Below are 13,139 nucleotides of genomic sequence, written 5' to 3' on the forward strand. Positions count from 1 at the left end.
AGCAGAGTGTGAAGGTTCAATTAGCAGGGTAAGAGCACAGTTTTGCTCAAAATATTGCAATGCACACAACATTATGGGTGACATACCAGAGTTCAAAAGAGGACCAATTGTTGGTGCACGTCTTGCTGGCGCATCTGTGACCAAGACAGCAAGTCTTTGTGATGTATCAAGAGCCACGGTATCCAGGGTAATGTCAGCATACCACCAAGAAGGACAAACCACATCCAACAGGATTAACTGTGGACGCAAGAGGAAGCTGTCTTAAAGGGATGTTCGGGTGCTAACCCGGATTGTATCCAAAAAACATAAAACCACGGCTGCCCAAATCACGGCAGAATTAAATGTGCACCTCGACTCTCCTGTTTCCACCAGAACTGTCCGTCGGGAGCTCCACAGGGTCAATATACACGGCCGGGCTGCTATAGCCAAACCTTTGGTCACTCGTGCCAATGCCAAACGTCGGTTTCAATGGTGCAAGGAGCGCAAATCTTGGGCTGTGGACAATGTGAAACATGTATTGTTCTCTGATGAGTCCACCTTTACTGTTTTCCCCACATCCGGGAGAGTTACGGTGTGGAGAAGCCCCAAAGAAGCGTACCACCCAGACTGTTGCATGCCCAGAGTGAAGCATGGGGGTGGATCAGTGATGGTTTGGGCTGCCATATCATGGCATTCCCTTGGCCAAATACTTGTGCTAGATGGGCGCGTCACTGCCAAGGACTACCGAACCATTCTGGAGGACCATGTGCATCCAATGGCGGTGCCGTGTATCAGGATGACAATGCACCAATACACACAGCAAGACTGGTGAAAGATTGGTTTGATGAACATGAAAGTGAAGTTGAACATCTCCCATGGCCTGCACAGTCACCAGATCTAAATATTATTGAGCCACTTTGGGGTGTTTTGGAGAAGCGAGTCAGGAAACGTTTTCCTCCACCAGCATCACGTAGTGACCTGGCCACTATCCTGCAAGAAGAATGGCTTAAAATCCCTCTGACCACTGTGCAGGACTTGTATATGTCATTTCCAAGACGAATTGACGCTGTATTGGCCGCAAAAGGAGGCCCTACACCATACTAATAAATGATTGTGGTCTAAAACCAGGTGTTTCAGTTATTTTGTCCAACCCCTGTATATACATACAGTGGGGCCAAAAAGTATTTAGTCAGCCACTGATTGTGCAGGTTCTCCTACTTAGAAAGATGAGAGAGGTCTGTAATTTTCATCATAGCTACACTTCAACTATGAGAGACAAAATGAGAAAAAAAAATCCAGGAAATCACATTGTAGGATTTTTAAAGAATTTATTTGTAAATTATGGTGGAAAATAAGTATTTGGTCAATAACAAAAGTTTAACTCAATACTTTGTAACATAACCTTTGTTGGCAATGACAGGTCAAACGTTTCCTGTAAGTCTTCACCAGGTTTGCACACACTGTAGCTGGTATTTTGGCCCATTCCTCCATGCAGATCTCCTCTAGAGCAGTGATGTTTTGGGGCTGTCGCTGGGCAACACGGACTCCAAAAATTTTCTATGGGGTTGAGGTCTGGAGACTGGCTAGGCCACTCCAGGACCTTGAAATGCTTTTTACGAAATCCTTTGTTGCCCGAGCGGTGTGTTTGGGATCATTGTCATGCTGCTGGAAGACCCAGCCACGTTCCATCTTCAATGCTCTCACTGATGGAAGGAGGTTTTTGCTTAAAATCTCACGATACATGGCCCCGTTCATTCTTCCCTTAACACAGATCAGTCGTCCTGTCCCCTTTGCAGAAAAACAGCCCCAAAGCATGATGTTTCCACCCCCATGCTTCACAGTAGGTATGGTGTTCTTGGGTTCTTCTTCTTCCTCCAAACACGACGAGTTGAGTTTTTACCAAAAAGTTCCATTTTGGTTTCATCTGACCACATGATATTCTCCCAATCCTCTTCTGGATCATCCATATGCTCTCTGGCAAATTTCAGATGGGCCTGGACATGTACTGGCTTAAGCAGGGGGACACGCCTGGCACTGCAGGATTTGAGTCCCTCTCGGCATAGTGTGTTACTGATGGTAGCCTTTGTTACTTTGGTCCCAGCTCTCTGCAGATCATTCATCAGGTCCCTCCGTGTAGTTCTGGGATTTTTGCTCACCGTTCTCATGATCATTTTGACCCCACGGGATGCGATCTTGACCCCAAGGGAGATTATCAATGGTCTTGTATGTCTTCCATTTTCTTACAATTGCTCCCACAGTTGATTTATTCACACCAACCTGCTTGCCTATTGTAGATTCACTCTTCCCAGCCTGGTGCAGGTCTACAATTTTCTTCCTGGTGTCCTTCGACAGCTCTTTGGTCTTGGCCAAGGTTGAGTTTGGAGTCTGACTGTTTGAGGCTGTGGACAGGTGTCTTTTATACAGATAACGAGGTCAAACAGGTGCCATTAATACAGGTAACGAGTGGAGGACAGAAGAGCTTCCTAAAGAAGAAGTTACAGGTCTGTGAGAGCCAGAAATCTTGCTTGTTTGTTATTGACCAAATACTTATTTTCCACCATAATTTACAAATAAATTCTTTAAAAATCCTACAATGTGATTTCCTGGTTTTTGTTTTCTCATTTTGTCTCTCATAGTTGAAGTGTACCTATGATGAAAATTACAGACCTCTCTCATCTTTCTAAGTAGGAGAACTTGCACAATCAGTGGCTGACTAAATACTTTTTGACCCCACTGTATATGTGTGTGTGTGTGTGTGTGTGTGTGTGTGTGTGTGTGTGTGTGTGTGTGTGCCATTTTTTAAGTAACAATCATGTTTGGGGTTAATTACTACAATCAGTTTAAACCACAAATTATTTTTAGCTTACTTAGCTGTGTGTGTGTTAAAGGTGTTCTATATTAATCCATAACATTCCATCCATAATGTTATAATTACTGTTGTAACAAGCCTTTTTATTAATATTGTGATTATTGTGATTAATAATGTTGCAGCTGCCCCTTGTGGCAACTGTCCCCACTCTCCCCGAATTAACTGACTGATAAAAACGGAAAGGTTTGCGAATAAATCCATCCGGAAATGACTAATCTGAGTTTAACGACTCGTTCCCAACTAAGATCTCTTCGAATAATTAGCGCGTCAGGATACACTGGATCTTGGAGGAAGGAACACGTCAGGTTTACATGAGAGAAGTGTGTGTAACTCTGGGTTGAGGTTAACCTGCCAGCGAGCAGTATGTCCACTAAGTTGAGCGTAAGTTGCTATAGTAACTGACACAGGTTCTCTTTAATCTCGGTTTCTGGAACGGAAAACCTCGAGTTTTCATTAATTCTGAGTTAAATTACCCAGTTTAATCACTTAACAGGTATAATGTGTGCATTTTATTTTGTTCAGTGATTGTAATAGCTTTTTAATATAAGTCCAGATTTCAGAAGAAAGTGTATGTTCAAGTTTGAAAGTTGTAGCGAAGTTGTGTGTGTGTGCATGTGAGTTTGTGGGTGTGCATTTCTATGTATACGTGTGTGAGCGTGTCTATGTATGTATGTGTGTGAGCGTATGTGTGTGTGCATGTGAGTTTGTGGGTGTGCATGTCTATGTAAACGTGTGTCTATTGTGTGTTTGCAGTGTATGTGTGTGTGTGTTTGTGTATGAGTGTGCAGTTGCAGAGAGAGGTGTTCAGGCCCAGTGAGCTCAGCTGTCCAATCAGATGCTGAGGAATGATGGTGTTGAATGCTGAGCTGAAGTTAAACAGCATCCTAACATACAGATGTGTCATTTCTGTCCACATGTGTAAGAGCCAGATGAGGTGTGGTGGCTATGGCATCATCTGTTGAGCGGTTGGTATGATACTTGAACTGCAGTGGGTCCATTGAGGGGAACAGCAGGGTCTTAACATGCTTCAGGATAAGACTTCTTTGGCACGGACACGATGATGGTGGTCTTAGGTGTCACATAATTTTGGCACTATTCTCTGTTCATTCGTTCATAGTCTGTTTTACCAAAGCTTTATCTTGGTCAGGGTTGTGGAGGGTTCATTAACCATTGATGAATGGAGCTGAGTGCAGATTTGCAGTTAATTGTTTATTATCTGTGTTTTTACTGTTTTGGGGTCCTAAACCTATTTTAAGTGATTGTTTGGCTTCTCTCTTACCTTCCCTATCATACCATATCTTATAATATCTGGTGTGTGTTATATCTATCTGGGGACAGTTTGTGGTTTCAGAAGCTTTTTACTTATGAATTATCAAAACAAATGATATTAAATCATTATAAACTAGCTAAACTAACAGTAATATTTGTGTCGTGGCTCTGTAGCTTTTTCAGTTCATGTGTTTTGTTAATCATTTTGTCTCTGAGGACTTGAGGAATCTTCTTCACATTCACAGTGATTGTTACATGAAACTACAATGAAACCAGGTGTTATTTACACAAGAACCTTTATTTTTATTTAAGGTCTTTCACACACACACACAGTCTTCTTTCTATAATCTTCATCCACGCAGATGCCTGTAGAATAAACACACAAGAAATTACATTACAGAAACACAAAATACAATCAAGATTTTAATAGCTTCATGTTATTACTTCTACTTATTCTAATTATATTAGCATTACAATCTTTGTTAGCATTCTCTGTGATCTAGACCATATTACAAGATCTTTTAGTTCTAACTTATTAAGTCTGTTTCATTCTTACTAACCCTAACCTCATACTGTTCTCTGTAAACCACTCATGCTGAAGGATTTCTTTAAGGCTGAGACGTTTTTCAGGCTGTTTCTCCAGACACCTACTTATCAGATGGTAGCAAGCTGTGTGCAGTGATAAAATGAGATTAAAATGTTGTTGTATTTAAAACTAGATTTCTTATTTACACTTTCTATCATTGTAATGACAATATAAACTTGATCAAACTTTTTAAATCATGTTTTCATGCAGGTTTTACAGACTGTGTGTTTCTAGATCTTAATGTGAGCTGTTTCCATTTTCTTACTGTCAGAAAGTTCAGGTAAAAAGTCCAGGCCCCCATCAACAATCTCCACTTCATCCCCGAACGGCATCTCTCCACAAACTATGGTGTGCAGGAGTACGCCCAGACTCCACACAGTAGCAGGGCAGCCATACATTTCCTTCTCAACTATCCACTCAGGTGGAGTGTATGACTTAGTGCCTGAGTGAAAGAGAGAAATGCTTTAGAGAAATACTTCTCCACTCAAATCCATTTCATTCTGTAACTAAGTACTTCTGAGGGGAACTTACCTGAAAATGAGGTGTACGCTGTTTCCTTGTGTAAGTCCCCACAGCCAAAGTCGATCAGCTTGACCTCCAGTGTCTCGGTGTTCACCAGAAGATTTTCTGGCTTGATGTCCCGGTGAAAAACTCCACAATCATGGCAGTGAATTGCAGCCAGAACCACCTGCCACATGATGAGCTGAGCCACAGCTTCATTCATTGGGAATTGCTGAATGAAGTCAAAGAGGTCCATACAGGGGATGGGTCGCTCCAGGATTAGGATGTAGTGCTCGGGCGTGTCAAACCAATCCAGTAGTTTCAGCACAGAATTACAGTGAGGTGGCTTGGATACCATCTTCATTAACGCCACCTCCGCAGGAAGTGGGTACGTCTCTCCAGGCTAATAGAACAACAGACAAGGTTTGGAATCAGTAGTAGGTCTAAACTATGATGAGCAGGTCTGTTAGTAAAGATCTGGGCTGGTCTAAGGCAGTAAGTGGACCAACAGTTTTGGTCTAGATCTGGTCTATGAAGGTTTTTATCTTGTTTAAACCTTGTTGAGTCTTTGTGATACTTTATTAGTAAAAGAAAAAGATGAACTTACAATAGTGATGAATCCGTCGCGGGGGTCCTTCAGCACATATTTCACAGCAACCTGTTCACAAATACAAACACAATTAGTGGATTTAGTTGTACAGAAGTAATAATAATAAACATTAGGGTTTAGTTGAAGAATCTCATCATCCAAATAGAACATTTCTCCTTCTGATTGTATCTTATTAATGTGTAATGCTCTACACTTCCTGTCTTGTGTTTATGTGCTGATTTTCACCTGTTTCCCATCTGCATTACAAACACCAGCATAAACCGCACCACAGCCTCCTTCTCCCAGCAGCTCTCCCACAGTGTAGCAACAATCAAAACTCTCTGTAAAAGTGATTTTTATTCCATTTAAGTCAAATTCACATAGAAAATGTACAGCATATCAGCAGTACTAAATATCTGTTATATAAAGGCTCTCAGTGGTGTTTGGCCGTATTCTGTATTTCTGCAGGTGTAATATAATCTCTATTGGTTGATGTAGCAGGTAACAGATGTACAACAATATATTATTACAGGAATTAGTGGAGATTAAACTGACCTTCATGGTTCAGGATGTTGAAGAAATGAACGCTGGTGGTTGGATCCTCTGGGCTTTCTTCATCGCTCAGGATTTCTTCTTCTGCACCTACAGAACAAACCCCTGAAAAGCTGTATGTACTATACTTACCACCGCTCTCAACAGAGGCATCAGAGTCATTCAACTCAGCAGCACATTCAAAGATCACTTCACCAAGGCTGATCTCAGCTACAGAGGCTAAAGGTCAAAGGTAGGAAGGTGTCGAGGGAAGAAGGTGAAACAGAAACAGTCAAACAGAAACAGTTCAGCTATTTTGAAGCTAAAGTCTGCAGGTAAGGTTTGATTCAGCTGTAATCTCAATATTACCTGAAGATCCAGATGCTTTTTGGTGCTGATCTGATTCTGAACTAACTGCAGACGATGATGACGACTTCCTGTCTAGTGTCTATCAAACAGATCATATTGGTGTTACACAGATGCAGATAAAATATCATACAGGGAACAACATCACAATTCACACAATGTTTTTAAATTAGAGACTTTTTGTTGCTGTATTATTACATCATTAGATATATACACGTCTCAGTGATTCTCAGAAGGTGTTACCTCCAAGCTGTCTGATCTGTCAGCATTATCAGGCTTGGTAATGATGTTCTGTATTACTTTCATCCAAGCCTGTCCAATCTCCTCCGCATCAGCTTTCAAAAAACACCTCCTTCACACACACACACACACAATACACATTTTAATAATATAATTTATGTATTTTGTGTGAGAAAGGTGTTTACAAATGTAATATACAGTGTATCACAAAAGTGAGTACACCCCTCACATTTCTGCAGATATTTAAGTATATCTTTTCATGGGACAACACTGACAAAATGACACTTTGACACAATGAAAAGTAGTCTGTGTGCAGCTTATATAACAGTGTAAATTTATTCTTCCCTCAAAATAACTCAATATACAGCCATTAATGTCTAAACCACCGGCAACAGAAGTGAGTACACCCCTTAGTGAAAGTTCCTGAAGTGTCAATATTTTGTGTGGCCACCATTATTTCCCAGAACTGCCTTAACTCTCCTGGGCATGGAGTTTACCAGAGCTTCACAGGTTGCCACTGGAATGCTTTTCCACTCCTCCATGACGACATCACGGAGCTGGCGTATATTCGAGACTTTGCGCTCCTCCACCTTCCGCTTGAGGATGCCCCAAAGATGTTCTATTGGGTTTAGGTCTCGAGACATGCTTGGCTAGTCCATCACCTTTACCCTCAGCCTCTTCAATAAAGCAGTGGTCGTCTTAGAGGTGTGTTTGGGGTCATTATCATGCTGGAACACTGCCCTGCGACCCAGTTTCCGGAGGGAGGGGATCATGCTCTGCTTCAGTATTTCACGGTACATATTGGAGTTCATGTGTCCCTCAATGAAATGTAACTCCCCAACACCTGCTGCACTCATGCAGCCCCAGACCATGGCATTCCCACCACCATGCTTGACTGTAGGCATGACACACTTATCTTTGTACTCCTCACCTGATTGCCGCCACACATGCTTGAGACCATCTGAACCAAATAAATTAATCTTGGTCTCATCAGACCATAGGACATGGTTCCAGTAATCCATGTCCTTTGTTGACATGTCTTCAGCAAACTGTTTGCAGGCTTTCTTGTGTAGAGACTTCAGAAGAGGCTTCCTTCTGGGGTGACAGCCATGCAGACCAATTTGATGTAGTGTGCGGCGTATGGTCTGAGCACTGACAGGCTGACCCCCCACCTTTTCAATCTCTGCAGCAATGCTGACAGCACTCCTGCGCCTATCTTTCAAAGACAGCAGTTGGATGTGACGCTGAGCACGTGCACTCAGCTTCTTTGGACGACCAACGCGAGGTCTGTTCTGAGTGGACCCTGCTCTTTTAAAACGCTGGATGATCTTGGCCACTGTGCTGCAGCTCAGTTTCAGGGTGTTGGCAATCTTCTTGTAGCCTTGGCCATCTTCATGTAGCGCAACAATTCGTCTTTTAAGATCCTCAGAGAGTTCTTTGCCATGAGGTGCCATGTTGGAACTTTCAGTGACCAGTATGAGAGAGTGTGAGAGCTGTACTACTAAATTGAACACACCTGCTCCCTATGCACACCTGAGACCTAGTAACACTAACAAGTCACATGACATTTTGGAGGGAAAATGACAAGCAGTGCTCAATTTGGACATTTAGGGGTGTAGTCTCTTAGGGGTGTACTCACTTTTGTTGCCGGTGGTTTAGACATTAATGGCTGTATATTGAGTTATTTTGAGGGAAGAATAAATTTACACTGTTATATAAGCTGCACACAGACTACTTTTCATTGTGTCAAAGTGTCATTTTGTCAGTGTTGTCCCATGAAAAGATATACTTAAATATCTGCAGAAATGTGAGGGGTGTACTCACTTTTGTGATACACTGTATATGAATGAGTATTATTATTGAACAGCACTCACTTAGTGGGTGAAACCAGCTGGAAGTGAAAGCTGTGTCTGATGTTCTCACAGTGTTCAATCCTACACAATCTCACATCTTCTATCAGCACAGTCGCCTCACGCTGGTTACAAACAAACAAAGTTTACACCAAAAATAACAGATGATCCTAAAAGCACATTTTAACAGTTCATGCTGTATAATGTTTAGTTTTACTGAATGTAAAGTGTTCTTGTGTCTATATGAGGTTCCTCCAGGTACTTTGGTTACCTTACACAACCCCAAAACATGCAGAAGGTGGAGTGGCTACCCTGAAATGCCTCTGTGTGTACGTGGGTAATTAAATGGGTGAGTGAGTGGTGCTCTGCATGAGCAGGGACAGAGTAGTGTGTTTAGGACAGGACAAGATTGAGACGAATGATCTGCTGTGGTGACCCCTAACTGATTTAAATCCCAGCAGTGCTATTGACCAGCCAGACATCGACACAGACGTCATGGGCCACGTCTCAGGATTGGTGGCTGAAGCCCCTGTGATGATTGGCACTTTGTTCAGGTGATTCCTGCCTTGTGTCCAGTGTTTCCCAGTGTAACCAGACCCCCGAGACCCTGACCAAGGAAAATGAAATCAGGTTGGAAAAGGTCATGTGACTCACCTTAGACTTGCTCTTGTAAATGAGCTGATTGTCCTTAATCATAAACCAGCGCCTGCAGAGAAAAACACAGAAACACAGAAACAGCTGCAGCTACTGAATATTACTGACAATATTACTGCAGGAATGAAACTCTTCAGTACATCAGGGTTTGTTCAGTGCTTTATTTCATGTCAACCTGGACTTGAAAGTTTTTATAATATAATATCTTATCTAAGGCTTTATTTATTTTGATCAGTTAATTAAGTGAATAAGTGAATAAAAAATACTGATATTTAATTAAAATAAAACGTTTTGAATCCACTTGAGCTTTCTACAAACCTGTTCCATGTCTTAAACACATTGCTGGCCCTCTTGAACAGAAATCCCTCCATAACGATCCTGTTCTCTCTGTCCACATCGTATTTCTGTCTGCTGTCCTCATTCAGGTCGTCCTGAGAAGACGTCCGAGGACGGGTCAGACAAACCGGCCAACAAAAGAATCTCTGCATTAAAGAAGCACGTTGGTTCTCACGTCTCTTCTGTTTCTCAGCCATGATGAGTGAAGAGGTGAAAACAGAGCAGCTTCACCAAAACCGAACTTTTATTCCATCAGGATTTAATAGAGGAGCTCAGAACAGCGACTGTGACGTCACCCAGTTCTACAGTGGAGCTGAAACAACTTCAACTCCATTTACAGCCGATTACACACACACACACACACACACACACACAATTACATATTACACACACACACACACACACACACAATTACATATTACATGTGGTTATTGTGTGTGTATTGTACAATCACACACACACACACAATTACATATTACATGTGGTTACTGTGTGTGTATTGTACAATCAGTATCATTAAACACACACACACACAATTACATATTACATGTGGTTACTGTGTGTGTATTGTACAATCAGTATCATTAAACACACACACACAATTACATATTACATGTGGTTACTGTGTGTGTATTGTACAATCACACACACACATACACACACAATTACATATTACATGTGGTTACTGTGTGTATTGTACAATCAGTATCATTAAACACACACCGACACACACACAATTACATATTACATGTGGTTACTGTGTGTGTATTGTACAATCACACACACATACACACAATTACATATTACATGTGGTTACTGTGTGTGTATTGTACAATCAGTATCATTAAACACACACCGACACACACACACAATTACATATTACATGTGGTTTTTGTGTGTGTATTGTACAATCAGTATCATTAAACACACACACACAATTACATATTACATGTGGTTACTGTGTGTGTATTGTACACTCAGTATCATTAAACACACACACACACACACACACACAATTACATATTACATGTGGTTACTGTGTGTGTATTGTACAATCACACACACACACACACACACACACACACAATTACATGTGGTTACTGTGTGTGTATTGTACAATCACACACACACACACACACACACAATTACATATTACATGTGGTTACTGTGTGTGTATTGTACACACACACACACACACACAAATAGGACTTAAAAATATCGTGAATAAAAAACTGTGTTTATACCTTAATAAAGCCTCTATAGAGCAGTACAGAACATGTTGCACTATAGATTAGGTATTTATTACATTAATGTGTTATATTTGTGTTTTAATAATCTTTATATTAATAATTAATAAGCTTTAGGACTGAAGTCATTATTTACCAAGTAATTAAACTTTAGTATTTTAATAGTTAATAAAAGATTAATATAGTTATTTAAAATAGTTTTTTAAATCATTAATAATTATCAGTACGACCATTTTGTGTTTAAATTCTTTATAAACTTTATTATTCATTATTTTATTACTATGAATAACACAGTTGATGCTTTTGTATGAAACTGGTGATGTGGGTGTAGGTTTGGTTTTGTGTCACTAGGTGGATCCACTAACACAGTTCATTTAAACTTTCATGTAAATTATATAAACCCAAACCCAACAATATAAACCCAAAATAAACAAGCACTAACATGTTTTACCAGATCTACTTCATTTCTTCCAAAAAAAGATCTGAAATACTGATTTGTCTGACCACAATAAACGTTTCCACTGTGTGATGGTCCATCTCAGATACTGCTGAGCACAGAGAACCTGACACCACTTTTGGAAGCGTCTTCTGTCTTAAGTTGCATTAGTTGTGGCCTGCTAGCACAATCAAATAGAAAAAAAAATTAATTATACTAATTTAAGATGCAATTCTCCTTTTTACTAATTGGTGGCAGCAGCACTGTAAGTACGCATTCATGAGAAGTGACAAAACCGTGAATGAGACTCGTTGAGGTGATAAAAGCGACACAGGTTGTACAAACAACGATTAACGGGAACAAAATGTAACGTGACGTATTGTACTAAAACAACGACCTAAGAATTTGAGTGGTGGAGAGAACTTATGCCCAGTAATAATTTAGAGAAACTCAGAGTTCCTGTGTCGTTCTTTTAGTACATAAATCCACGTTAAGTTTTATTTTTGTAAATGTACCCCGTCTTACTTTACAGAGTTTCTGAAAGTTTTAAAGTTCAGTTAAAAATTCAGATAGCTTTTTCTGTATGTTCTGATTTGTTCACCTGAATGCGTACATTTGATTGTTATTCGCTGTGTGAAATGATTAAATAACAGCGTATTTATATGCATATTTTATTATTTTAAATAATGTCATCAGGGACTGTTGTCTCCCGGGTATTTTCACATTATCAAATCTGGCCCTCCTAGAAAAAAGTTTGGACACCACTGACATAAGGCTTCTTTTACACAGTAAAGTTTTAAATTGCATTTGTGCATGTAACTCCGTATTGTTGTGCTTTACAAAGGTTTACCAGTATAATCCCTCACCCATGTGGTTATATCAGCTACTGATAAATAATGATTGTAGATACAGTTTTATCTGAGGCATTAAAGATCACTGGTGTTCAGTTTAGGCTTGTGCTCTTGACAATGACCCGAAGCACACACCCAAAGAGAACAAAGGAGTGGCTTTAGAGAAAGTCTGTTCATGTCCTTGAGAGTCCACACCTGAATCCAGTGGAGCATCTGTGGAAGGAGATGAAAATGGCTGTGTACAAATGCTCCCCATCCAACCTGATGGAGTTTGCAAGGATATGCCAAGAGGAATGTCCAGAAACAAGTGTGCCAAGCTCGTAGCTTCTTTCCCAAGATGCCTTGAAGCTGTAATTGCTGCCAAGCGTGCATCATTCAAGCTTTAAGCTAAGGGTGTGTACAGATACGTAACCCCTAAATAAAGGATTTATGTCTGTAAAATAAAATTACTTATTTTCTAAACCCTGTTTTCACTTTGTATTTATTGGCGATTGTGTGTTAATGTTTGAGGCAAAAATTCTATTATAGAATAAGTCTGTAACATAATTAAACATGGAGAAGGTAAATGGAGTGTGCAGACTTTCCAGCTTGACTGTATATACCCTTCCAATATGCTGTTAAAACACAGAACACATAAGTGCAAAATAATATGATATACACAAGTGCAGATAAAAAAAAAAACAGTATAATAAATACAAAAACCTACAACAAATACACAAAAAAATTTCTAATCTAAAGAGACTGAGAAGGACAGGACCAGAGACAAGAGTGGTGTTGGTCAGTACATGGTTCAGAGCAGGGGCGGCTCCTTCCTTTCTTCCAGTGTTAAACTAGC

At 40.3% G+C, this 13,139-nt stretch overlaps 1 protein-coding gene across 3 annotated transcripts; it reads right to left on the reverse strand.

Annotated features, from left to right (window-relative positions):
- Window positions 1-4,394: 4,394 nt before the first annotated feature.
- LOC134326783 (serine/threonine-protein kinase pim-2-like) lies at window positions 4,395-9,982 on the reverse strand. 3 transcript variants are annotated; one of them, XM_063008937.1, is made up of 12 exons: window positions 9,753-9,982; window positions 9,435-9,486; window positions 8,805-8,905; window positions 6,934-7,042; window positions 6,694-6,772; window positions 6,349-6,564; window positions 6,040-6,134; window positions 5,812-5,862; window positions 5,235-5,607; window positions 4,969-5,145; window positions 4,684-4,786; window positions 4,395-4,483 (listed from the first exon to the last, which is right to left on the reverse strand). In XM_063008937.1, exons 1-12 carry the CDS (start codon window positions 9,965-9,967, stop codon window positions 4,468-4,470), a joined length of 1,587 nt encoding a protein of 528 aa, XP_062865007.1. In that variant the 5' UTR covers window positions 9,968-9,982; the 3' UTR covers window positions 4,395-4,467. The 3 variants fall into 3 exon arrangements, with proteins under 3 accessions (XP_062865007.1, XP_062865006.1, XP_062865008.1); XM_063008936.1 differs by having other exon boundaries at window positions 4,678-4,786; XM_063008938.1 differs by lacking the exon at window positions 4,684-4,786.
- Window positions 9,983-13,139: the final 3,157 nt, after the last annotated feature.

Source organism: Trichomycterus rosablanca, chromosome 14 (genome assembly GCF_030014385.1).
Source record: "Trichomycterus rosablanca isolate fTriRos1 chromosome 14, fTriRos1.hap1, whole genome shotgun sequence".
NCBI classification, from domain to species: Eukaryota; Metazoa; Chordata; class Actinopteri; order Siluriformes; family Trichomycteridae; genus Trichomycterus; species Trichomycterus rosablanca.

Coding starts and splice junctions, on each gene's coding strand:
- LOC134326783 (XM_063008936.1), bottom strand. CDS start 9,967: ATGGCTGAGAAACAGAAGAGACGTGAGAACCAACGTGCTTCTTTAATG. Junction 6,773..6,933: donor ACAGATCAGACAGCTTGGAG/GTAACACCTTCT, acceptor TCTGTTTGATAG/ACACTAGACAGGAAGTCGTC. Junction 4,787..4,968: donor TTTACCTGAACTTTCTGACA/GTAAGAAAATGG, acceptor CACTGCACACAG/CTTGCTACCATCTGATAAGT.